Source organism: Onthophagus taurus, chromosome 3 (assembly GCF_036711975.1).
Source record: "Onthophagus taurus isolate NC chromosome 3, IU_Otau_3.0, whole genome shotgun sequence".
In the NCBI taxonomy this organism is placed as follows: domain Eukaryota; kingdom Metazoa; phylum Arthropoda; class Insecta; order Coleoptera; family Scarabaeidae; genus Onthophagus; species Onthophagus taurus.
In genome coordinates, this window is record NC_091968.1 from 8879738 (window position 1) to 8907653 (window position 27916).

Sequence of the window (27916 nt, forward strand, 5' to 3'; positions counted from 1 at the left end):
ATATAGAACAACCATGTCAAATGAAACATTAAATTATTTAACAATTATGGCAATAATAAATAGTGATTTGGCCAAAGATTTGAAATGTGATAATGAAATAAAGAACTTTGCTGCAGAAAAGTGCAGAAAGGTTAATCTTTAAATGTTCCATTATGTGTAATAGTTATTATACCTATATATGTTATATTTTCTTATTCCTAAGAATGTGTTATTTTTTATTATCTTTTTGTTGAATACACAGGTGTTTCTAAATTGATGCGAAAGCAAAAATTAAGGGGGTCTTTCATATAACTTTTTGTTCAAAATCCTTTCTCCTCCAAGACTGCCGTTCAGGCAGTACAATCTGATATCGAACATTAATTACTGATAGTGATACCACCAAATTTGGCCGCATTGATAGCACAGTATCTGTGCTTATAATGTCTTCCGCAGCCCATTGATAGGGTATGTCGGAACAGTTTATTGCTTAAATCTGTAAATAGCCACTTTCTCTATATACAAATGCAAAGGAAATAGGCTAAGCAGAACATCCATTGTTAGAGTTCGCATTATATTCGTTAGAGTTTGTTGTGAATTAAATTATTTATAGAAGTTCAACTTAATTTATATATAATTGCTTCAAACTTTCTCGTAGCGCCATCTCTTGATGATGATGTTAAACATAGAAAAGGATAATTTTTGGATATTAGGTTATTATTATTACTAAAACGAATTATCTTATTTAAATAAACTTGGTTTTAATATGAATTAAATTATTTATAGAAATTCAACTTCATTTATACATATCTCATTTAAGTTTTCTAGTAGCGTCATCTCTTGATGATGATGTTAAACAAAGAAAATGATAATTTTTCTTGATTATTAGGTTATTATTAATACCAAAAATAATTATTTTATTTAAATAAACTTCGTTTTTTTATGAATTATATTATTTATAGAAGTTCAACTTCATTTATACACAACTCGATTGAGTTTACTGGTAGCGCCATCTAAAAGAGAACTTGTAAACAAATTCGTAGGACTCGTTTATAAAGAATCCTTTTGAATGATAAAATCTTTCAATTAATAGATGGGATATAACATCTCTTATTGAATTAAATGTTTTATTGGTGATAACAGTTAACAAATTTGAAGTAATTTTTATGCTTTTACGCATGTAGTATGCGATAAGTTCTTTTTCAATTTTGTCCAGAAAGGGGAATGGTAAATACCAAACCCCACATAACTTTAACTCAAAACATAAAATTTTGTTAGCACAATACTCATTACTCATTTTTCGATATCATAAAAAAAACTTATGTTGCGTATAATTGGTATAATCGTAATAATAGACTTTGTTCATGGCAAAATTTCTACGACATATTTTTTTTAACAATTAAACTACTCAATTAAGATATTAACAACACGTGTTTCGTTTTGTAACATAATTTAATTTTATTTAATTTTTTTAATACTTTATTTATTGATTTGTTGGAAACTTGATGTTACTAAATCTACGTACACACCGAAAAGAACACAAAAGAACATTGTGTTTATGTTGCTTATACCTGGAACTTGTATCTCAAAGTTTGCAAAAACTAATGTTCCTACAAGTTGCTTGTTTCCGTATTTAGCGATAAATATCATTAGGAAATTTAGAAACATGTGTAAACATTTTTGTTTCGGCCGCAGTGTGGACACGTTGTAACTTGTTTCCGAAACATGTTTGCAGAAAATATGTCTTTCCAGTGGTCTACCGAAAATATTATACATTTAATTGAGATATACAAAGATCGTTACATCATAAGGCACATGATATAATATATGATATTATTATAGTCTGTGTATTTCTTTCTAAAAGAGTCGGCCTAATCCAACATTTACGAACTTTCAATCAAATCATCATCGCACCACATCATATTCAAATACTGAAAAATACACTAACCTTACGTAGACGGAAAGTTTCTTGTTGTGGCAACACGGTGATGGGAGATTAAAATGAGTTTTCTTGGTGTGGACAGAATGTTTACAATAAATTTGTTATTGTTTCTGCTTCCTAAACAGGTTACAACAATCAGGAACAAAATGTTCCCCTGTGTTTCTTTGTTGTGGACATACCTTAAGATTTACGGCATGTTCAATTCTATCTTTTCCTGCATAACATATCTGTTATGAATTGTGTCCCATAAAGCCTAAATAACTAACTATACAGGTGTTCATTTCAAAACTTTCCACCTCAATTTCTGTAAATCCGGAAGTTTAAAAAGAAAATCGCTGAAATAGGTAAAGAATAAAACCAAGGGGGACAACTTTTTATGCAAAAATTGACTCACTCACTTCAACCCCCCGCCGCCAGAAATCAACCCCTTAAAAATCTTAAATGGAAAGGGGTGTCAAGTGATACCTCATTTTAAAGGTCTTTTAAGGTACTACATGTTAGTATTTATTTTTTTTAAATTGATCGATTCGTTTTCGAAATTTTTGCGAAAATCTTTGTTTTGTATTTTCCGCTTGAATTAATATTAAAAACTTTAATCACCTTCTTAAAAGCAAGAATAAGTAATCTTTTATTATTAATTTATAAAATTAAATTACCATGTTCGTTTTTACAACGACCATTAAACCTTTATTATTTCGGAGCAATCCGAAATCTTTGATATTTAGGTTATTTTGACAATGATATAGCTACGTTGGCTAGCTTGCCTGGCGTCTGTCAGAGATATTTAGAAAAAACGATTTCTGTTTCATTTTTCTTTTCTTTTAGGTTTATTTGGTTATTACTTAAACAAATTTTAACTGCTTGAAACGTTCTATTTTATTTTCAGTTATTTAATTATGTACAAAAACTTTTTGCAGAGAAAATCAACTTAATAATTGTTCAAAGTGTTGTCCGTTATTAGCTAAACAATGGTACAACCGTTGTTCAAAACTACGGCGCACATTTTCAAAAACTTCCCTTTGAATTCCACGGCAAGCTGCAGTAATTCTCTGACGAAGTTCTTCTAAATTTTGAGGTTGAGGGGTAAATACAACAGACTTTAAATGATCCCATAAAAAAAAGTCTAATGGCGTCAAATCTGGTGATCTGGCTGGCCATTCTATAGGACCTATCCATCTGTTTGGAAACGTATTATCTAACCACTGTCGTACTGGGAGAACATAGTGAGGAGGAGCTCCGTCTTGTTGAAAATGTAATTCATTCTCATCAAGTAAGGCATTTTCTTCTCTATCCAACTGATTCTCGAGAGCTTCCGTAATTAGTGGATTGATAGTATTTTCTAAAATATCCAAGTACACTTCGCCGTTTAAGTTTCCATCGATAAACACTGGACGAATCACTTGGTCTCCCAAAATGCCGGCCCATACATTAACTTTTTCAGGATATTGTGTATGCCCTTCTACAGTCAGATGAGGGTTTTCATTACCCCAATATCTGCTTACGTTTATTTACAAATCCATTTAAAGAAAAAGTGCATTCATCACTAAAGCAGATATTTTTCACAAAAACGTTGTTATTATTAATAATAGTGGTCACTTCTTCACAAAACTGTATTTTCCTGTCAAAATCGTCTTCAGTTAGCTCTTGATGTATTTTCAATTTATAAGGATGGAATTTGTGAAGTTTTACAACTTTATGAACAGAACCCAAGGATATACCAGTTGCACGAGATACCTGACGCAATGAAGTATTGGGGTTGATACCGAAATGACCCAACACTTCCAGTTGAGCGGTTTCATTCAAAACTCTCGACTCATTATGTTTTATGTTGGCAACGGACCCAGTCTGAGTGAATTTCTTCATGACCATTAATACAATTTCAATCCTTTCCTGCAAACTGTAAACCATTATTGCTGTTTTATTTAAATAACTTTGTTAAGTGGATAACACAAAGTTGTTTAAGTAATAACCAAATAAACTTATGTTTAGAATTGCACTTTTATTTTATTCTTTTCTCGCACTGTGAGCCTGCCTATAACTCGTAGAAAGAGAAACATTTCGTCTCTTTTTTTCCTTTTTTGGCCATTCGAGTCAAGAGTAATTTTCATACAGGTTTAATGTAAAATACTTTCAATAAAATTTAGTTTAATTCATAATTATACGTGTTTAGTTTTCTTAAATATTTCCGATTGCTCCGAAATAATAAAGGTTTAATGGTCGTTGTAAAAACGAACATGGTAATTTAATTTTATAAATTAATAATAAAAGATTACTTATTCTTGCTTTTAAGAAGGTGATTAAAGTTTTTAATATTAATTAAAGCGGGAAATATAAAACAAAGATTTTCGCAAAAATTTCGAAAACGAATCGATCAATTAAAAAAAAATAAATACTAACATGTAGTACCTTAAAAGACCTCTAAAATGAGGTATCACTTGACACCCCTTTCCATTTAAGATTTTTAAGGGGTTGGTTTCTGGCGGCGGGGGGTTGAAGTGAGTGAGTCAATTTTTGCATAAAAAGTTGTCCCCCTTGGTTTTATTCTTTACCTATTTCAGCGATTTTCTTTTTAAACTTCCGGATTTACAGAAATTGAGGTGGAACGTTTTGAAATGAACACCCTGTATATATTTAGGATATATTTAGCTTGATATATTTTCTTCTTCCTCCTTTTAAGGCCTTTGCCTTGTACTCTATAATCAAGAGACGTGACTGGGATAATGAATTCCAGCTTTCATACCACCTTGTGGGCGGCCGTCCAGAAAGTCTGTTTCATCTTGGGATATCATCTCAGGCAATTTTCGGCAATCTGTTGTCATCCATCCGCTTAATATGGTCCCACCATACGCGACGTCTGGTTCAGAACCATCAGACTATATCTTGGATACCGTACACACAGAATAACGAGAACTGACACTGGGAGTATTCCGCCATAAAATAGAGGGTCACTAAGGTATTACTGTTATCGGTGGTAAATTATCCAATAACCTTTTCATTTTAATATGCGCCTTTGGTGACCCTCCATTTTATGGCGGATTTGAAACCGAGTTTATAGAACGAGGTACCGCCAACATCAAATGAATCGACAGTGTCGTTTCTGGTTATTCTATGCCGCAGAGTTCTCTGATTTCTTCACTTCTCTTATGGTACCTCAGGGTGTAGTCTGCTATGGATCGTAAGGTCCTCATCTCTGCTGTCAGTACGATTCTTTTTGTTGTAGAGGTTTCAGCCGTTATTTAAACAGCGCAAGCCATAACATGTGTTTGTTTCGCCATATTATATCTCGCAAATACCCCGATATTAAGACTGCTTTGGTTGTTTGAACCTTGACATCCTCGCGGAGGTTTCTGCTACTTGTATGATGACACCGAGATATTTAAAACTCATATCGGTTTATTATACAGGCTGGGTCAGAAAGAATGGAGAATCCGAATATCGGAGACACTAGATACCAAAATATGACGATTTAATCCAACATCTCTTATACAGATATCGGTGGTTTTCGAGATGATTGTTGACGGTTAAATTCTTATTTCGAAATTTCTTGATAATTTTGAAGCTTTTTGTACTATTAACATAAAATTTGGTAGTTTTATGTTTTCGAGCGTGACAAATACGAATTTGTTCTGTGATTGCTCGTAAAGGGCGCTAGATACACACTTCTCGTTTGATAAATCAAGTCATGACTATTTTGTCAGTGGAGCTATGGTGAATTACAACCATAAATCTGATATCATGTAATAATCTGAGTCATTGAAAAGCTCGTGTAAATGATCTTCAAGAAAACTTAAATACACACGTCCATTTAATTTCGGAAGGAATTCAAATGGACCAATGAAAAAATTGGATTACACAACATCAAATATTTATTTTAAACTCGCGTTGAAAATGTCTTTCCCTCACAGCATGTGGATTCACGGGATCCCATAAGTGATTGTCTTTCCAGTTGAAAACACCTCGTCTTGTAAACGTCGCATGATTAGAACGGGAGCATGATCATATGGCCTGATTTTTTCTTTCTTTAAAACTACACACTGACGATTGGCTTATCCCGGTTGCAATACTTAATCGGCGTGTACTTACAGATGGATTTTCTGCAACTCGAGAGAATCTCTTCTTCGGCAATGCAAATTTTTTTTGTCGAACAAATGCTACTTTTAGGACGAAAAGATCCCGTTTCGCCAAGGCAATTGTACAGATTCCTAAATAACTTATGATTAGGTTCCCTTCGAAGTGGATATAATTCCAAATATCTTCAGGCTGCTGCTAAACTATTACAATTGGATTGAGCAAAACAACAAATCATATCATATCATATATTTATATCAAAGCATATAAACTCAAATGAGTTTTCTAATAGTGATATGCGCTATTAGAAAACTCATGAAGTCGTGGCATTTTCAAATTGGTTATAACTTTACTGTTGGTAAAGATGATTATTGCACACGGGAATTAGAACAATGTTGAAAATTAACAAGCAATTGTCGAAACATGAGCGAACTTTGCTTATGTTAAAAAATAAAAATTTAAGAAGTAAAAATACATTTAAAAGTACTACCTTTTTTATGTTAAATTGTGATTTGCAGCTCTTATTAGTCGTAGCTCGACAGCCAAAAAACTTATGATTTGATTTATCAAACAAGCAGTGTATATTTAGCGCCATCTACGAGCAATCGCAAAACAAGTTTCCAAATCGTATTTATCATGCTCGAAAACATAAAGCTACCAAATTTTATGTTAATACTACAAAAAGCTTCAAAATTATCAAGAAATTTGGATATAAGAATTTTACTTTCAACAACCACCTCGAAAACCACCGATATCTATATAAGAAATGTTGGATTAAATCGTCATATTTTGGTATCTAGTGTTTCCGGTATTCGGATTTCCCATTCTTTCTGACTCACCCATATATTTGCCAGTTTGCATTTTCTCAGCTCTTTCGATATGGATAGTGCTTTAGACTTTGCTACCGATATTTTGATAAGGCACTTGGTAGCTCTTTTTTCAAATTGAAACAGCATTCTCTGCAGACTGTCCTCGTCCTCCCAGGTCAACACGGTAGTGTCTTCTTTACTTAAGTTATTAGTTCGTCGATAAGCAGATTGAAAAGAGTAGAGCTTAAGTTATAACCTTGTCTTATTCCTGTCTGCATAGGTATTTTTCGTGTCTTTCTGCCTTCCACCTGTAATAATAGCAGTGATGGGCGCTGGGTAAATATCTGACGGGTAGGTATTTATAAAATGGGTATTTATCCCGACCCAGGGTAAATACCCAAACAGTACGTATAAAAGTGAAACAAGTAAAAATATATGAAATTCCGAAAAAATAAAGAAGATGATGATGAAATGGACGTTGAAGACGGGGAATTGTTAATAATCGAAGACTTATTACCATCAGACGAATCTGATGTAATTTAGATTAGATCAAGTCAGTATGATTATTATCATCAAGTCATTGTTGGACATGGGCCTCCCCTATTCTGTTCCATTCGATTGTATTCTGAATATTCTATTGTTGAACTTCGCCACGATGTTGACCATATCATTTGCGCCAGTTCTTCTTCATAGGTCTTCATTTCGGTCTTTGCGTTACTTTGAGCCTCCTGGCAGTGGCTACCGTTAATGTTAATGTTTCGGAGCCGTACGTCATAAGCGGAAACACGCATTGATTATCACTCTTGAAGATGTCTCTAATTTTCTCGTAGGCTTCTGTTTAGTTCACTTATTTGATTATCTCTCCATACACGAACCTCATGGCCAAGATACACATAGGTGTCAACCCTCTCAATCTCATTATCACCAATGTTGATGTTAGACTTGGGAACAAGATTTGTCATAAATTTTGATTTCTTTACGTTAATATGTAGCCCGACTCTTGCACACACCTCCTTTAAGTCGTTCACCATTACTTTCATCTTTCCAAGGCTATCCAAAATAAGACCTATATCGTCCGCGTAGCATAAATTACTTAGGTATTTGCCATCAATGTTTATGCCTTCTTGGGTCCAATCCAGTTGTTTAAATGCATTCTCCAGGACTGTGATGAACAAATTGGGTTCAACATTGTATCGCCTTGTTTTACTCACAATCAGTAATTTTAGGCAGTTTTACCGTCATTGTAGCATTCTTGTAGATGTTGTAAACAAGTTTGGTGTATCGATAATCGACTCTGTATTCTTGAAATGCTTGCAAAACTGCTATCAACTCAATTTAAATTTAAATTTTATAAATACCTCTAAATACCCATCATGGGTAAATACCCCAGGCCCCAGGGTATATATCCAGGAAATTTACCCTTGAAAATAAATACCCGGGTATTTAACAACACTGAATAATAGTAATAAGCGCTTTATTGTTTACTATCTACACACCCTCTAATCTCACCCCAATCACCTCCCTCATCCATCTCTTGCCCTCACCCCTCTCTCCCAAAATCTGCCTCCTCCCTCAGCTCGCTACACCTTCCCAGCATGTGTTCCAGCGTCCCCCAATTCTGTCCACACAGCCTATCTATGTTCCCTCTCTCTTCATTGCCACAATGGAATCTCGTCCCTTCTCCGTTTCCTTCCATCAACAAATACTTTGGCAATTCCTCTGTTACTATCTCCCCATACCTTACATTATATCTTCCTTCCCGTATCTATGACCTTCTCTCCTGCCTCTGTATGTCCTTGTCCCTAACCCTCAGTTCTCTCCATATTTCTATTGCCGATCCCAGTTATTGAATATCCTATAATATGCTTAACTATAAATCAGCTTTACTGCATGTTTGTGATGACATCGTCCGCGCCTCTGACAGGGGCCTGGTTACAGTCTTGGTCCTCATCGATTATTCCAAAGCTTTTGATTCAATCGACATTGATACCCTTATCTCCATCTTGCATTACAGCGGTCTCGGTGAGAATTCCCTCTCACTGCTTTCCCAGTATATAAAGGGTAGGTCACAGAGAGTGATTCTGAATGGTCAACTGTCCCGTCCACAGCCCCTGGTCTCTGGTGTACCGCAGGGTGGTATTCTGAGTCCTATTCTATACAATACATATACATCTACAATGTCAGAACGCTTAAAACATTGTAATTTTCACTCGTACGCTGATGACACCCAGATTTATTACTCGTTTCTACCTTCAGATCTTCAACGCGCCATGAATATTATTAACAACGATATATCAAATATTTTACAATTCTCAAGAGATCACTCCCTACACATCAATAGCGCTAAAACTACAGCTACTGTCTTTGGCACGGATCATGCGCGCTCACTTTTAGGCCCAATAACCTTAGTTATAGATGGACAACATATTGAAGTACAAAATACAGTGAAAAGTCTGGGTGTAATAATGGACGGTCAGCTGTCGTTTACAAAGCATATCAATCTCACCATACAGAGGGCCTTCGCGGCACTAAAGGTAATTTTTAATAACAGGTTTTCACTAAATCAAAATACAAAAAGACTACTATGCGACCTACTAGTGCTGTCTAGGTTTAACTATTGCGACACTGTTTATGGCGCTTTTTTGTCAGCGGTGGATGTGGGTAGAATACAGAAAATGCAAAAATCGTGTCTGAGATTGATATATGCTATTCGTAGCCGTCAACCTATATCGTACAAATTAAAAGAAGTGAAGTGGTTAAACATGAAGAATCGACGTTTATTGCATTGTTTATGTATGTATCACAAAATTATCACCAATAAGTCACCACCATATCTGTACGAAAAATTAACTTATCGTACAGATGTGCATAATCTCAATCTCAGACATAGAGGCTTGCTTGAAATACCTGCACACCGGATAGAGTTTTTTAAACGATGCTTCTCATATCAGATAGTCTTGAAATACAATTCGCTACCAAATGAGTTTAGAAAGTGCGCGTCCAAACAATTTAAAATCAAGTACACACGATACCTCTGTGCTCTCTCTGGCTTTCGTGTCTAACGCCTGTCGCAGTTTCAAGCTCTGTGGCTGTTTCAGTGAATTATTCAATGTAACAGTGAACTGTTGTTTCTCTGTTTTTTCTGCTTCGTTCGATGATGGGTCTGCATTTCATATAATATTAAGTTTTTGTTTTATCTTTTTTTTTTCTCTTTTTTAAGGTTAGGGAAAATTTAATTTATCGTTGTTCTTTTGTTGTTTATAGTTTATTTTTTGAGTTCATTTGATCAATTGTGCTTCTTTTTTTTTGTGTTTAATGTAATCTAAAGGTTATGTTTGAAAAGCGTCTTGTCGCAATTTTGCGTCAGACGAAACATCGCCAATTTTCATTTCTATGTATATCGTTTTGGTTTTTTACTGTTTGTTTGTATATATATATATATACTTGTTTTGGAAATGGAAATAAAGTTTATTATTATTATTATAATATCCTTCCCTATCTCCCTGCCCATATATTAATCTCCTCTCAATGCGGCCTTCCCTCTATCCTTTCCTCGTATTTCACTGCTCTTCTCCCAGTCTCCACTCTTATTAAATCCACCTTAACCTCTTCCCTTACTATATACCTTGGAGTCTCCCTTGCCAACCCTACTACCCAGCTCTAATACCTTATTTGCACATCCTACAACATTCCTTGTTGTGCGTTCTCTCTATTCCCATACTTCTGCGCCGTACAACATTGTGCTCCATACAAAGCCCTCAAACATAACCTTTCTTTTTCCCAGATCCCTCCCAAAAGTTATCTTCACACCTTCCACTTGTATTTAGGTACAATTGTCCGCATTTAACTCGACTATAATGTTTTTTATATCTGGGTGCATATGTATGCTGTTTTGTTGTATTCTATAGATTTTTCCAGGATCTGCCTTGCTCAATATATTTGATTTAGAGCATTTGACGGCTTTTGGATTTTGATGAATCTTTCAAAATATTGGGTTTGAATATCCAAAATGACTGTCATAAACTTCACAGCGTTCCTCTTAAGTCTTTATGACATTTGTAGAAACTTAAAAATAAATCGTTTTATCTTTGATGAATAAGAACCTAACACTAAGGTTGGAACTTCTAATTTTTTTATTAAAAAATAAAATTATTTAAATACAATTTAAATACATACAACAAATACTTATGTCTCTTAATCCTTATTTCTTTGGTTATTTTCCAAAAATCTCTCATTTTCGATACCTTCCTCATTAATAGTCCTTAAAAACACATTTTTATTTAATCAAATTAAAAATAAAATTTAATTTACCTCATCTCCAAATCTTTTAAATTATCAGTTAAATCCATTTCTAAAGTTTCCGGTAAAGGAATTAAAATTAAAACGTTCAAAATCGCCATCGCCGCCATTATAATTAAAGGCAAGAATTTGTAGTAATCTTTTGTAGAATAAATAAAGGGCGAAATGATCGCTCCGACTTTGGCTAGCATCGAGCAGAAACCCACCGAAGAATTTCTGACGATTGTAGGATACAATTCGCCCGTGTATAAAAATAAAACTGATGTTGACATCTAAAAAAGATTATTATTAATTAATAAAGTGTTTAATCAAAATCTTACAGTTAATGTAATGATTCCTAAGGCTGCTAAAATGACGCTGATCCAAATAAACGGAAACCAATTTTCAAAAATTAGCACAAAAAAAATTAAGGACATCGTTAATTGCGAAATTGTCATCGTTAGTTTCCGCCCTAATTTTTTTAAAATAAATAAACATAAAATCGAGGCTGGGATTGTGATTAATCCGCTTATTGAAACGTTTATAAAAACGTTATTTCCGATTACTCCTAAGTATTGGGTGAAAGAATAAAAAATATTTCCCAAAAAAAACCTAAAATAATAATGTTTTTAGTCAATAAAAATAAAGTTTCAACAACAAACCATTCAAAACTCATAATAAAAGTGACTTTTCTTAAAGATCTCTCTCTAAAAATAATTCTAAAATCTTTTTTATCATCTTTTTTAACAAATTTTTCTAAAACTTTCCCCAAATCCTTATTTTCGATTCGATTAAACCTCAAAGCTTTCTCTAATACTTCAAAGGCGCGCTTTTTTTGATTCGTCGCGATTAACCAGCGAGGTGATTCGCTTAAAAACCAATAGTAGGACACGAAAACCAAACTGAACGAAGATAAAACCAATTGGAGTTGACGCCAATTGCGTATAAAGTATGCGAAGAGCGCCATTAGAGAGTTTCCTAATCCGAATGGGATTTGATACAAGATCGGTATGATAGAGCGGAATTTTCCGGATACGATTTCCATACACATCACGAACGAAGTTACGGTTATTCCCCCGTTTGATAATCCCAAAAAAAAGCGGACGATTAAGAACGAGGTAAACCAAGGGATCCAAGATGATATTAAACCGAGAGTTGATTGGATTAAAATGCAGATTATTAAGGTTTTTTTGCGACCTTGGTGATCTGAAAGAATTCCAAAAAGAATTCCTCCTGAAAAAGATTTTTTTAAATATTAATTTTAATTCACAAAATAACGCACCTAATAAAACTCCAACCATAAAAATAATTTGCACCAAATTAACCAAATGTTCATCCCCGCAAACTAAATTCCATTCAGAAATCATGCTTGATTCAATAATTTTTTTATCGTAATCGTAACCCCATTTGCATGCTGTTAAAGTGTTGTTAAAGAAGTTTTTGTATTCAACGTTTGCCATTAAGCAAGGGTTTTGCTGAAATTTGAGAAAAACAAAATAAGAAAAACAAAAAAGACGTCATAAAAAACACCTTTGGTTATTTTAAGTTAAAATTAATCGATTTGTTTATACCTGCAAAAAGATCTATAATTTAGTGGAATTTTTTTTAGGAATAAAATCTTAAGTTCAAGGTAATAATTGAGGTGAAACAAATTTTTCCAACAAACCGTTTCGTTAATCTTAATAAACGATCTCCATTCTTCCGTGCTCAAATTGAACTTGAAATCTTCAGGTTGTCTGCACCAATACTCAGTCGGTGGGGCCATAAAAACAATTCCTAATTGAAACCAAGATATCGGAACTTTTAAAAGTGCGACCAAAATGAAAATGCGGCATTGAAATCGCCCGAAACTTCCGATAGTCGCCTCTAAAACATCTCCTGAACCTAAATGAATTAAGAATAAAATTAGCACTATAATCATCGATTACATAATCAGGATTTGTTAAAAAAAACACTCAAATTATTTCTTAATTATTCCCAATTAAATGTTTCAATCGTTTTAGAACTTAATTTACCAATTAAAATGGATTATTATAAAAAATTTTTAACTTACCCATTTGATTAGAACGATTTTAAGAATTTGTTTTAAAACGATCATAAAAGAATGTCTTGTTGAGAGTTGTAAGTGACAAAAGAAACGACAATTTTAAAACAAGGCGAGATGAAAGTGTCGCTAGAAAGTCAAACACAAAGCGCGGTGTGTAGGATATTACATAAACTTTAGGAGTAAGCTCGGATAAAACTCATTTGAGACTGTGTTGGTGGAGGAGGTTGAGTTCTCTGAGAGTGTGAGAGAGCGCCATACGATTAAGTTCGTGTTTTTAGTAGGTTTAGGTCGGACCATTTGAGAAGGAGAGGAGGAAATTGGAAAGTTTGATTCATTTAGAAATTGGAATTAAAGTAATCGAAAAATGTGCAATAAGATTTGAATAAAATTTTAAATTATCTTTTTGATTTGATTTCAAAAATTAATTTTGTAATAATATCTAACTTTTTAATGAATTTGAAAGGTAAAATTTTTAATTATGGTTTATGAAAATTTAATTTTAAAAGTTTTTTGCAAATTTTGTATTAAATTTTTGAATCTTATAGTTAAATTAAATCTTTACAGATTTCTGTAGAACACAGTGAGATTTTAAGTGTACACTTCGCCTAAAAGATGGGGCTATATACGTCAAATTACAGGTACTTCCTTGTACCACTTAGTACGAACGATTTCCAATAGGTGGCGCAATAGTTGTACAAACTATTAAACTAATTCGGGGAAATCCACGTCATGTTGTGATGGTAAAAGTGGTATATACCGTGAATTTCACTTAAAATGCAATATACAAAAATATATTTCTACAGAAACCAGGGCGTACCTACTTACTTTGTCCCATTTTATGTGGAACAAAGTAACATGTCTGAATGTTCTTAACAAAGAAATTGTATATATAGAAACAGTTGTAAACACTAAAACTTGAAGCCAACGCAACACGCGGTTTATTTACTAACAAACTTTGTCGAATCCAGTTGAAATAATGAACGTACACAGATCGGACCAGCGGCCGATTATCGCCGAACATTACCGAATATTATTGCCCCTAGAATAAGGCATACACTAAAATAAATAAACCTATTTGCGAATCAATAAATGATTCGTTTTTCTTCATTTTTATTTATTTATATTTTCTTTGTAAATAATTTGTATATAGAGTATACTAGTACTTTTAGTTAGATATAAAACTTATCAATCAAAATACTACATCCATACTTCCCAGTAAACAAATTTGCCTTCCAGAAACATTTCTGATAGATATTATTGAAACATGAAACGTTTCTTCAACATATTTTTGAAACATAATTGAAACGTGTCTGAAACTGCTAATGTCCGGCCTTTTTTATGTTTCATTGAAATGTTTTTGCAGCATACAGTTGACAATTACGGTACATTACTAAAATGTTTTATTAACGGTTTTGAATTATTTCTGATTTTTATTTACGTTTACATTACATTACTAGTATGTATTGTAAATTAGAATTTAGTAGAAGCAGTAGTATAAGCATTTAATTATCGTTTATCTTTCTTATTTGTATTCATATTCATATCATACTTATTATTCGTTATTAAAATATGATTAATTAAAATAATTAAATAATTAGTTAAAGTATTAAGTGTATTTAAAAGTGTTGGTTTGAATAGTTATTTAAGCATTCGAATTTAGAGTATGAGATCACGGTAATGTCGTGAATCAGTTCAAATATTTCTTTGTTCCTTTGTTATCGTGTATTCCGCATCTACCTGAGTGCCTTATGTAAGGGGTGATACAGTCACCTTGACGGGGGGAAATGAATCAGTATTAATAAAGTAGTGAACGAGAGAAGATGTTGTTTTATTACGAAACTGAATAATATAATACAGTTTCCGCTACAGTATCATAAACATTTAAAAATAATTTCTGAAAGGTTTCGTTGACGTTTCAGAAAACCTGAAGATATAATTTTGTTGGCGTTTAGCATCTGCATCCTAGACAATATGCTCATATATGCTTCCTCAGAAGATATGCATATGCTGAGGAAGCATTTCTGAGCATACCACTCGGGGCGCAGACAGCGGGTGCTGCAACAAAATCATACCTTAAGGTAGGAAAACTAATAATTTTTTTTTTTTTGCGCAGAGGAGCGGAAAATGCATTTATGCACCCCGGCCTACTGTTGGCGCCTAAGGATGTCCGTAAGGTCACTTTAATTCGGCCGGGAGTCTGGGACTCTCTGTGTATACCCAGTAAAACCCCCCTCTCCTCTCCGGTACCACCCGTCAGGGTATTTCTTCGGAGGAACTTCAGGCGTTGGATAGTGGCTCGCTCTGTCTTCTTCCCTTACAAGGGTACGTTGTTGCGATCGTCTCCGGTTATAAGAATGAGAAAAAAAAAATTTTCCGATTACTTTTAGAATACTATTTGTTTAGTTATAACTCACCGCGATGGGAGGGGGGTTCTTCGGCCCTAAGGGAGCGCCCCCCGCCATCTTCTTCTCTTCCGGGTGTACGCTGTTGGCGATTGGCTTCTACCGTATCAGTCGACACCAGTGGTAAGTATGAAAATATAAATTTCCGGGTTACTTTTACGATACTATTTGTTTAACCCTTCCGCGTGGAAGTTAAAAAATTCAATTACTATGTGAGATGCGGGAGTGCGATCTACTCTATGCTATCTACTCTAATGCGATCTTATGACGTACACGTGTACGGCACTCCGCAGTAGAAATAATTTTATGCATGACGTACACGTGTACGGCACTCCACGCGGAAGGGTTAATTATAACTCACCGCGATGGGAGGGGGTTCTTCGGCACCAAGGGAGCGCCCCCCTCCGTCTTCTTCTCTTCCAGGTGTGCGCTGTTGGCGGATGGCTTCGGCCGTATCGGTCATCTCCGTTGATAAGAATGAGATTAAAAATTTTCCGGGTTACTTTTACAATACTGTTTGTTTACTTATCATTCACCGCGATGAGAGGGGGGTTCTTCGGCCCCAAGGGAGCACCCCCCCTCCTTCTTCTCTTTCAGAGTCTAGTGTCGGCGTCCATGTCTTTCTTTTTTCTGGTCAGTACTTCAGTGACAAAAATTAGTGACCTTATTCCACGTATCCTCGGAAGCAAGCATTTGGACGACTATGGACTCGGGGTCGAAGGGTCCTATATCCATCGCCAGGCGGTTTCTAACTTCGGCCCATCTTTTACAATGAAAGAAAGTGTGTTCGGCATCATCAGTTTCGCCGTCTAAATAACGGCACGCCGCGCTGTCAACCTTCCCCATGATGTGTAGGTATCTGTTGTAATACCCATGGCCGGTGAGGAATTGGGTAAGGTAGAAATTAACCTCGCCGTGCTTTCTCTCCACCCAAGCAGAGACGTCAGTAATTAGCCGTGCTGGCCCCTTACATACACGGGGCCCATACACGGTGATGCAAAACTGAAGCATGTTTGCATGCGAGCAAATGTGAAACGAACACACGGTTCAAATTTACTTGTCAGTTTTAGTATCAGTTTCATAGTGAGTTGTGACTAAAAGGTGTGACTTGTTACTATAATGAATGTAATACGACAAAATGATTTATATTTAATTGCTACTGCTATCGCAATAGTAGTGAAGAAGAAGAAAGAAAGGAAGAGAACAAAATGGGTAAAAAATTGGCTGAAAAAACGGAAACAGTATTCTCACGCGAATTTACTGAACGAATTACGGTTAGAAGTCGATGACTATAGGAATTATTTGCGCATGGATGAAAACACATATATTGAACTACTACATCTAGTAACGCCGCTAATAGAAAAGGAAGATACGATAATGAGAAAAGCTATTAGTCCTCACGAAAGGTTATCAACGACATTGCGGTTTCTAGCTTCTGGTCGGTGTTTTGAAGACTTAAAGTTTTCTGCAATCATATCACCTCAGTCATTAGGTAAAATCATACCTGATACATGTGCAGCAATTTGCCAAGTTCTTAGCAAAGATTACATAAGCGTAAGCACTTTTATAAAAAAAACAACTACTTATATTAAATATCAAATTGTATTTTTATAGTTTCCAACGACTGAATCGCAATGGATACAGATAGCGCGGGAATTTCAAGAAAAATGGCAATTTCCTCATTGTTTAGGCGCAGTGGATGGCAAGCACACCAGAATTGCACGACCAGCGAATAGCGGATCATTTTTCTATAACTATAAAGGATTTTACAGCATAGTTTTGTTAGGTATTGTAAATAGCAATTGTGAATTCTTGCTCGTCGACGTCGGTACCAATGGCAGAATTTCGGACGGCGGTGTTATAGAAAATACAAATTTTTACAACAAACTAATACATAATCTTCTAAATATTCCGGCAGAAAGACAAGTACTTTGTACTGAAACAAAGTTACCTTTTGTTTTTATAGGAGATGAAGCGTTTGCTTTACGTTCTAATTTTCTAAAACCTTTCAGTCGAAAAGAGTTGAGTTACGAAAACAAAATTTATAATTATAGATTGTCCCGTGCAAGAAATACGGTGGAATGTGCATTTGGAATGTTAGCTTCCAGATTTCGCATTTTGCACACCGAAATTAATTTGAAACTAGATAAGATTGAAAAAGTGGTATTAACATGTTGTGTGCTTCATAATTTTTTAAGATCAAAATGTGATTCAAATTTGGGCACGTCACTCACTTCAGATAGTAATATACGTGCAAACTTTACAATTACAATACATAACACTGTTTCGTTATCATATATAGTGTATCGTGTCCTTATGTATCTTAACCCTGCTGTACGAATGAATAAATCAAGCTGGCCGTGCAAAATCAAGCTCAACCAGATCGTATCGTGCCATGTCTAGACCTGACAGCGTCGTCAGTTTTGAGACATAGACGATCACATTTGCTCGTGTGCATTAGCTCTGCGTGCAAATGTGACAGTTTTGCATCACCGTGTATGGGCCGGTTTTTATCTCGGTCCCACTGTTCCTGCCATGCTTCGCTGGTGCGCTTTGCGATCAGGTTCTTCAGTCCGGGTTTTCCCTTGCTTCCCATCTACTTCGTCTCTCTTGCGCAAGCAATTCAATTGGTGTTACTCCAGCCACAACTGAAACGGCTGGGCCGGAGACCGTTCTATAGGCGCTGGCTACTCGGAGCGCGCCTCGACGTTGGATTGTTTTTGGGCGCCTCCACGCTGTCAGCCCAACTGTCGCAGACCAGACCTCGCTACCGTAAAGTAGTATGGTATTAGATACTTCCATCAACAATTTTCTTTTCGACGCCGTGGGCCCGCCAACGTTTGCCATTAGCCGCGAAATGGATTGTACCACTGTTGCAGCTTTATCGCCGACCGTTTTTATATGTTTCGTAAAAGAAACCTTACTATCGATTGTCACGCCCAAATATTTTATCGCCGTCGCAATGGTGGTATCATTGTTGCCGGTCTTCAGTGGCGCCTCCAGAGGGACTCTTCGCCTCGTGAGAAGGACGACTTCCGTCTTTTCTGTAGCTAGTTTCAACCCGCGATTGCTCGTCCAGGTAAGTATCCGCCTCATGGCGCCGTTGGTTTTAAGCTGAAGCTCAAACATGTCTTTGGCTAGAACTACAGCCGCTAAGTCATCGGCGTAGCCTATTAGGTGACAATTTTCAGGCATGGGTATTTTTAGAATGTCGTTATAGAAAACATTCCATAGTTCGGCCCCCAGCACGAATCCCTGGGCCACCCCGCACGTCATTTTCTTGTACTCTGTCCCTCAGCGGTGTCGTAGATGATGGTTCTGTCGGAGAGGTAAGCTCTAAACATTTTCATTAGGTACGTTGGAGTGTAAAAATCTCGTTGAAGTGCAAGGAGGATCTCTCCCCACCGTGTCGAGTTAAAAGCATTTCGAATATCGAGCGTAATCAAAGCCATAATCGGTCTGGAATAACGATTTACGCGCTACGCTCTTTGAAAGGTGCCGACGATGTCGTGAATGGCGTCTACAGTGGAGCGTCCGTTGCGGAAACCATATCTCGATCTCTCGACACTGTCCCGAAGTCGTGCGCGAAGCAGCTTCTCAAACAGCTTGCCTGAGGAATCGAGCATGCATAGGGGCCGATATGTCGTTGCAGCAAGCGGATCGCCGCCTTTCCCCTTATTAAACAACACGAGCTTTTGAACTTTCCGTGCGTTAAGGTGGTCTCGCCGTCTAACCCTCGTCAGTTTCCTCCGTTGTTGGTTACATCGTTTTCTTAACTCGGCTATCTCGGCCGTCCACCAGTATGCCGATTTTTTGTTAACCGTAGACGGCTTCTTGCGTGGCATGCTCAGGTCGCATGCTTGCCGGACTAAGGACATTGTATGGGAAGTCACGAGTTCCGCCCCATCACGCATCTTTAAGGCTTCCACCTTGCCGTTTACTATGGCCTCCGCAAACGCTTTAACATTTAGCTTGGCTATGTTCCACCGAGTAATAGTTCTTTTAGGCATGGATAGCCTTACATACTGATCAGCTATATGGAATTTTATATATTGGTGGTCACTTCCTGTGTAATCTTCAAGGACCGACCAGTCAAGTATACGACCCGCCATGTTTTCGGACGCCAAAGTGACGTCCGGTATGGTTTCACCATATCCGGTTCTCCTAAATGTGGGGGTATTTCCAGTGTTAATAACTGTTAGACCTATTCTAGCGGCCATGTCTAGTATCCGCATGCCTCTGGGGTCAGTTTTATTCATGCCCTACTCTATCGCTTTGGCGTTAGGTCTCCCGCCAGAAGTATATTGCCATTGCAGCCCCGCATCAGGTCTTCCAAATCACCGAGCTTTCTCTGAAAGTCGGCTATCGATTCGTTCGGTGTTAGATAACAGCTCACGATCATGATTTTCTCGGTTTTTACCCAAACAAATCCGGGTCCAGCGCCATGTTCAATGTGCCCCGTGGGGTAGATTTAATAGGAAAACTAATAATAGCAGTACTATACTTGTTGCTTACGCCTACTGTACCAAATTTCAAAATTATCAATTAATAATTTCTACGATTCTGTTTTCTTATTGATTAGGACAAATAAAGTAAGTATAAGAGTAGGTATGCATTAAATATATTTAGTAAATATTAATACAAAATATATTAAATTGGTAACTAAAATAAATTTCTTATTAGTAAACAAATTAAACATAAACATTCTAATTATTTATGTAGGTCATTTAATTATAAAGTTAAATTTAAGCCATATTAGTGGTATTTTTTATTTTTTTATGTCTATTTATGTTTGAATAACCTAAAGAATTTTTTCTTCTCAAACGAGATTGTTTCAATTAAAACACATATATTTGTGATGTTTCACCAGAGATCCCCAGCTTCTTCAGACTACAAGTACAGTAAAAAAAATGTTAAATAGGTGTTATTTAAATTTTTTTTTATCTTAGTTATGGGAGTAGGTTATAGGAGGATATAGGTTATCTTAGTTGTAAAATTCTTTTTATAAAGAAAAACTATCAGTATTACAAAATAACTAACCAAAAACAGTTACATGACATATTGCATGTCAGATAATACAATAAAACAAGTAATAAATAATAAAAAAATAAATAGGTGTTCTTTACTTGTAATCATATGTGTTTTAATTGAAACATAGCCTTTAATTTGAGAAGAGAATTTTTTTATTAGGCTACAAATGCGTTACGTCATGAAACCAGTGCGGTAATGAACTTCATTACGTAATTCAAATCACCTCAAATGAGTGCGGTAATGATGACTTATCCAAGCAGTCGTAGATAAAAAAAATTACCGTATGGTTTTGCCAGTACGACGGTGAAACATTTTTTGTAGACAAAATCTAAATAATTTTTTTATTCAAATAGTTTTAAATATTGTTTATTTATAAAAAATGATTAAACTATACTATTAATCAACAAGTATAAAATTTATAATAAATGTTCAAATATTTCCCCACCCACTTCAATACATTTATTAACCCTTCTACTAAAACTTTCTTTACATCTTAAAAGGTTGTCTTGGCTACTATTTCTGCATGTATTTCTTATCCGCTTTTTCATGTTTTCTGGCGTAGTCGGTACTTCGCGATAAACATTATCCTTAAGGACGACCCACACAAAAAATCAAGAGGTGTTAAATCAGGTGATCTGGCAGGCAGGACCTGCCCTTCCAATCCGTCGGCCAACATAATCCCGATCTAAAGCTACACGTGCAATATGTGAAAAATGTGCTGGATACCCAACATTTTGCAGCCACATATTTTGTCTTTCTTTCCTGCTCAAATCTACAAGTAACGTTGGTAAGACGTCATCTAAAAAATTTCGGTACTTCTCCCCATTCATCATACCATTAATAAAGTATAGACCGATCAATTTATCACCAATTATGCCACACCAAACATTAACCGACCAAGGTCGTCGATGTAGTTAACGCAACCATCTCCGATTTTCCACGCTCCAATAATGCATGTTATGTCTATTGAGTTGTCCTTTGTTTGTAAAAGTAGACTCATCCGAGAATAGCACGTTACTAAAGAAATTGAGGTTCAACCGCATTCGTTCTTGTGCCCATTGATAAAATATTAATCGATTTTCAAAATCACCTCCATAAAGCTGTTGATGCAACGAAATGTGGTATGGGTGATACTTGTCGTCGAATGCTGACTTGAGGATTTGCCTCAATGCTAACTAATACCGCAATTTCCTTTTCTTCCGTAGTTACAGTTGCTCGCCGAGTTCTTTTTCTTGATTCCACATTTCCTGTGTTAGTAAAATCATTCACAACTCTGTAAAAGGTACTTCTCGAAGGCGTATTTCGATCAGGAAAACGTTCTCGATGCAAAGCTATACTATCAGCAACTTTTCTGCCACTTTCTCCATAAATAAAAGCATTTCGACTTTTTCTGCCACACTTAGAGTATCCATGATTTAATGACTTAGTTTAAACACTTTGCCTTAATATAAAACGATAGAATGAATTCAGAATTTGTTGCCAAGCAGTTTTTATGCAAATTTAAATTCTCTGAAAGCGATATTCTGAACAAATAGAAATATGATATACTGACAAAGGTGGAGAAATGTCAGAACCTTTTAGACCTCTTTCCAAAGGTATTGAGCCAGGTCACCCGATGTACCTCTTCTAGATTTTTTTTCTTGAGCATTTTTAAATTTTATTCTAAGAATTAAGAGCTAAAGACAATATATCGAAGCAGGTAGGAAAATGTTTAAAAATTCATAAATCTTATTTGTTCTTGCTAGATAAACGTTAGTTAATTGTTTCTGAAGAAGTTTCAATTTTTTTCAAAAGATGTTTTGCCATTGTACTTGCAAAACCACACAGTAAATTTTTTTTATTTTTATTTTTTGAATTACTTTATTTTTATCCACAGATTCAAATATATAGGGTGTCATTTAAAAAATTGGTCGTGACCTTCATATAACCTTGAAAATAAGGTCAAGGTCAAAAAATGTTATCGTCATATGGTTTTCCCCTTCGCACAGAACAACTTCCGTTTGGTTCATTTTTATGTAAAATGATGTTAAACCTTGAAACACAAGAAGAAGTCAACAGTAATATTTAACCATATAAACGAGTGACAACGAAAATTCCCACTACTCTCAGTTTGGAAGGCAGCAAACTTAAAATATTTTCGAATTTTGACGTTTATACTAATTTTTTGACAATTAATTTTTTTGATTTCTTATTAAATGTTATCAAAAGCGGAACTTGTAGGAGCTTTATGTACGGTTTTGGCTTTCGTTAGTGCCGGCCAAATTTTAATAACCGGAATCCTGTCATTTGAATTTCCTCATTTCTTGGCTTTTAGCCATTGCCATCTATCAACAGCCGCTGGTGTTATATCGGGATTGGTGGCCGTGCCGATGGTTATTCAATTAAAAACCGCTCAAATGTTTATTAAAATCGTTAAAATTTAATCAACATTAATCATCTAATTTTTTTAGATCGCATCATATTGAATTAAAATATGGTTACACAAAATGGTATCAAGTTTTGGCGATTTGTGTATGCGCAATTCTCCATTTTGCAGCTGCGATTTTTACAGCGATAGGCTTGTTGGTGCCAAGGAAATGGGAAGAGGAATTTTTTCAAAAAATGGTTTTATACAATGAAAAAAACTGCGCTAAATCATTAGTTGATAACATTCAATGGGCTTTACAATGTTGTGGGGCCCAATCTTATAAGGATTGGAATCTTGTTCCTTGGAAAAAAATATCGGAGTAAATCTATAACAATCAATAAAGTTCTAATTAATTCAAATTTTTTTTTGTTAGTACAAGAATATCAAGACATTTTGCATTCCCCCATCCAAGAGAATCACCTTCTTTAGTCAACGCCGTTCCATTTTCTTGTTGTGCAAGAAAAGTTCTCGACGTTTGCCTTCATTACAACCTTTTAGAGTACGGCGTTAAAACGATAAGCATCGAAGGGTGCGCCCCAAAAGTTCAAAAAACTTCAAATTTTATTTTGGCGATTGAGTTTGGAATGTTTTCTTTATGTATTATAATCGAAGTATTGCTCCCTCCATTCAAAAATCTTATTCATTTGAGACACAATTTTGTTTTAGAGTGTAGTTTTGCTCTGTTTGTTAAAAGATCGCGATCCAATGGAAGAGATTCAAAAGAACGAGTTATTAAAAAAATATCTGTGAGTGCTTTATGAAAGTTATTATAATTTTTAATGTTTATTTTTCAGTTTTAAAACTAAAAAAGTACCTTCAATCGATCAACGAAAGAAATCAGATGGAGTAGAAGCTGAAAAGAATTAATTATAAAAGATGTGGGGAAAGAAAAAAGAGTAAAAATATATATAATATAATATATAAATATAAAGTTTATTATTAAATATCACCAAAAACATTTAATAATATCTAAACCCGATTATTTCTAGTTCTACTACTAGATTCTATCTATGAGCACTAACATACTTAAAAGTATTTTGTTCGTTATTTATTTTATTTTATTTATCTCAAGTTGGTACAAAAACAGGTCCAACTTTATAACACTGTGCCACAAACAATCAGTTGTATACAAGTTTAAGGGGGGAAGTACATTTAGACGAGCTAAAATAAGCGCATTTTCAAGTTATTTTTTCGTGAAGTTGAAATTAGTTTAAAACCTTTTTGATACCCACTACTATTTAGTGATGCTTTGTACTATAAAAATATGTATTCACATATTCTAAAACTTTTATAGGCGAACGGCAAATAGTGATCAGATAGGGAAACGTTACGGAGTGAGCGTTTCCGTTTCAAACATTCTAGCATTCGCTACAGTGGTTAGAATTACTTGCGAATGCATTTAAATTGTTCCCAACATTCATATCTTCTATGTGAACCAAAAAAAAGTTTAAAAAATTTAAGCATTTAAAAAATACAGGTGTTTTAAAATAATGTTATAACTTTTTAAGAAAATATTGATATATAAATTAATAAAAAGTAATTTTTTAACATAACTTATGTATACTTAGAGGTTCAAATAGAAGGTGATATTACTATTTATATGTGTAACAAATTTAATGAAAATCGGTCAAGTAGTTCATTAGTTATCGTGCTTATAAGGTGTAAATACATTGATTTGAGAAAAAGCGCGTTAAAGTTTCAAGCCGTAAAAACAAATTTTTTTCAATCACGAATAACTTGTTGGCTAGTCTGCAATACCCGGACCGTATAACAGACCTTCAGCTTCTTCATAAAAATCACTTTCGATCGCCAACTGGTCTTTTTGTGCTTTTCGAGCTTCTTTAAACACAGATTCGTTACATCGTTCCTGCCGAGTAATTGGATGTTCGTCCATTTGTTCAGCGTATATGTTGGCTTGCCTCCCAATAATTAGATTTAATTTACTCATTATTTCCAATATGCTACTGTGTCCTTCATTAAATAAACTAGCCACAATATATGGACAAATATCCACTATTTTTAAGCCAGAATCCAGGTGCTTTGGAGCCAATCGCCAAATAGTAGAGTTGAAACTTTCATTGGCATTTTGAGTGTGGCCCCCCAAACATCTTATTAATAAATTTTCTCTGGATAAATCTTCATAAATTGAATATATGTGTGTCTGAACATCTGGATGCAATGGCACTGGATCCTTCATCAAGGAATCCGACCCGTTTGATTTAGCTTTTTGCCACCTGCACCAGCTCTCGGATCGTGACGGACAATGTGGGTGATTTGGATGTTCATCTGTAGAGCACATGTGGTAATAACTAGCCATTATCGCTTTTTTCATGTCCTCTGCACTGTTGATATTTCTACGGATAGCAAGACCGTAGTATGTCGTAAGTTTTCTGATTAGAGTATCTGTCAATTTTCCTTTTCCGCCAAGCTTGTATGTTTTTTTTATGTTTCGTAGTCGGGATCTCATCCTCTTTTCAACATGTCCACTACATTCATTTTTAATTACTGGAAAATCGTCGCCATATGGATTTTGTTCTAAAATTGCTTTGAACGTTTTGGAATCTCCGTCCCCTATATAGTTGCCGTATTTTACACCAAACTTTTCTTCGGATCTCAAAAACATCTCTACAATTGCATCGACTTCCATTTTACCGGCAGACCCTCGTGAGTTTTTATGCAATTTTCTTTATGTTCTTCATACCAGTCAATATATTCTTCTGTATTTTCTTTATTTTTATAAAATGTACAGGCTTGACAATAACTGCTTTTTACAGCTACATCGATAACTTTACCAGAATAGTACCCAATAAGCGATGTTACGCCGTATAATGATTTGAATCCGCGCTTTTTCCAAGAACCATCACCAGATACTTTTAAATTCAAGATTGACCTTTCTTGCCTTTCATTTTCTTTCTTTTCTTCTTCAACAGCTTTTCCGCTGAAATATTCGAACACCGATTTGGTGGCTGAATGCTGATGTTTAACAATATTATTGTATGCACTATTACTCAAACCGTCGCATATATCCATAAAATTGCAAAATAAATGTATTCCTTGCCTCCCAATGCCCAGCAGACGCATAACAAAAACAATTCTACGATTTATTTCATAACCAGTTTGAATTAACGGTCCGGAATTTATGTCTCTTCGGCCACAATGACAAAGCAAAACGAGCTTGAACCCAAGACCTCTCATTCCATCTACCTCAAATTGTATGGTATCTTTACATTTGCAACAAATAACAACATTAGCCAAAGCACTGAACACGGTAAAAAACTCTATCAAATGATACGAATGTTGTTTTATTCCCACAGAAGTAGCGATACGGAGTTATAAAAACCGGGAAGACTTATAATTTTCACGAAGAACGCGCACCGGGAAAATACGCTATTTTAACGGAAGTACTAAGAATTTCGCTTTAAAATTTTGCTATCATATTCTTAAGATGTTCAGGCAACTTTTTATGGAAAAAAAAAATTTTGAGTTTTTTGACGGTTCTAAATGAATTTCCCCCCTTAATTACAGTTCACAATGAATTGATAACAATAGTAGAACAGTGAATCAAAAGGAGAAAAATAAAACTAATTATAGGTGATATAAATATCACATATCAAATGAACGGCCGATGCAACACACCAACTACAGCAAAGAGCAATTGAGGCGTTTATTTGAAAAACAACACATGTCCATTTTAATCGAAAATCCACCTTATGCAGATTTACATAGTAAAGTACCATATACACACGTTCCAAACATCAAATAGTGTGAAATCATCGTAGTTGTCCGGGTTAGAATCAATGCACAAATTCGGCATGTTTTGGAAAAACAACAAATGTCCACGCACTTTGTTGTAAAAACAACAGTTGTCCGAAAATATTCACGTGTTAACTTCAACGGCGGCTCAAGGCACTTTTACCATGTTTTTGTTAAGTTTATCTGGCAGTTATTTCCAGCGTTCAACCAACGAGAGCACTTACAACCTCAATAACCATGGCAACTAATAATGATAATAAAAGGCAATAAAAGGAGGATGGCAAATAAGTACTATATTACATTATTTTATTGCCAGTAATACTTTTAAAATGGCAGATTTTGCTCAAGCTAGTACCTCTGGTGTTGTGATTGAAATTTGTGAGATTTCCTCAACACAGAAACCACGCAAAAGATTACGAAAGGTTTACCGATGAGAAATAATAAAACGTGCAAAAGTGAGTGGATTAGCCCACCGAACTCATAAAGGTGACAAAGATGTTTTACCTCGAGAAACAGGACCAGACTGCAGGTCTTTTCGATAAGTTAGTGATTTATTGCATGTTTAAGTTCATTCGTTTTTGTAGTGATTTTGGTGTATATCTGAGTATTTTTTTTATCACAGATGTAAACGCTACAGCTACTTTCAAGTGATATCCCCGGAAATGAACAGGATTCAGAGTTATCTGGACTTACTACCGTAATACCTGTCCAGAAACGTCGCAGCAGAAATTCTTTTACTATAGATAATAATATAAACTTAAGTGACAGTGATGAGGCAGGCAACTATCGTGATCAACAAGGTCCACCACATAAATCATCATTTAAATATAAAATTCGACTACCTGGACAAGAAGTGGAGGTGTGTGCTAAAGCATTTCGTAGTATTTTTGGTGTTAGTGAAATGCGAGTTTGCTGAATTAGCAACAGTCTAGCTATGACTGGATTTTCTCCAAAAGATGGTGTTAAAAAGATGGTCGTAGAAAACATAGGAATAGACCAAAGAAGACAAAACCCATCTATGTTGAAGCAGTAATGGAGCACATTTCCTCCTTCAAAGGCCGACAAAGTCACTACACCCAAAGACTGGACAAAAAGAAAATTTACCTTAGATCAGAGTTAAATGTAAAAAGATGTACAAAGCATTTCTGGAACTTCACCCATAATCAAAAGTGTCTTACTTCGTTTATTATGACATATTTCGAA

The 27916-nt window shown here is 35.2% G+C and overlaps 3 protein-coding genes across 4 annotated transcripts; 2 read left to right on the forward strand and 1 right to left on the reverse strand.

The window, feature by feature from the left end:
* Window positions 1–10910: 10910 nt before the first annotated feature.
* LOC111413516 (organic cation transporter protein-like) lies at window positions 10911–13370 on the reverse strand. Its single transcript, XM_023044514.2, has 7 exons — window positions 13127–13370; window positions 12740–12957; window positions 12356–12548; window positions 11736–12306; window positions 11415–11685; window positions 11107–11366; window positions 10911–11056 (listed from the first exon to the last, which is right to left on the reverse strand). Exons 1-7 carry the CDS (start codon window positions 13128–13130, stop codon window positions 10990–10992), a joined length of 1584 nt encoding a protein of 527 aa, XP_022900282.2. The 5' UTR covers window positions 13131–13370; the 3' UTR covers window positions 10911–10989.
* A 1574-nt stretch (window positions 13371–14944) lies between these two features.
* Window positions 14945–20142, forward strand: LOC111413515 (putative nuclease HARBI1). 2 transcript variants are annotated; one of them, XM_071195170.1, is made up of 4 exons: window positions 14945–15021; window positions 15234–15442; window positions 15524–17076; window positions 17137–20142. In XM_071195170.1, the coding sequence occupies exons 3-4, from the start codon at window positions 16642–16644 to the stop codon at window positions 17923–17925; spliced, it is 1224 nt and encodes a 407-aa protein (XP_071051271.1). In that variant the 5' UTR covers window positions 14945–15021; window positions 15234–15442; window positions 15524–16641; the 3' UTR covers window positions 17926–20142. The 2 variants fall into 2 exon arrangements, with proteins under 2 accessions (XP_071051271.1, XP_071051273.1); XM_071195172.1 differs by lacking the exon at window positions 14945–15021 and having other exon boundaries at window positions 15183–15442.
* Window positions 20143–20642: 500 nt separating this feature from the next.
* On the forward strand, window positions 20643–23874 carry LOC111413517 (uncharacterized). Its single transcript, XM_023044516.2, has 5 exons — window positions 20643–22951; window positions 23004–23279; window positions 23334–23571; window positions 23627–23706; window positions 23755–23874. The coding sequence occupies exons 1-5, from the start codon at window positions 22749–22751 to the stop codon at window positions 23825–23827; spliced, it is 870 nt and encodes a 289-aa protein (XP_022900284.1). The 5' UTR covers window positions 20643–22748; the 3' UTR covers window positions 23828–23874.
* The last annotated feature ends 4042 nt before the right edge of the window (window positions 23875–27916 follow it).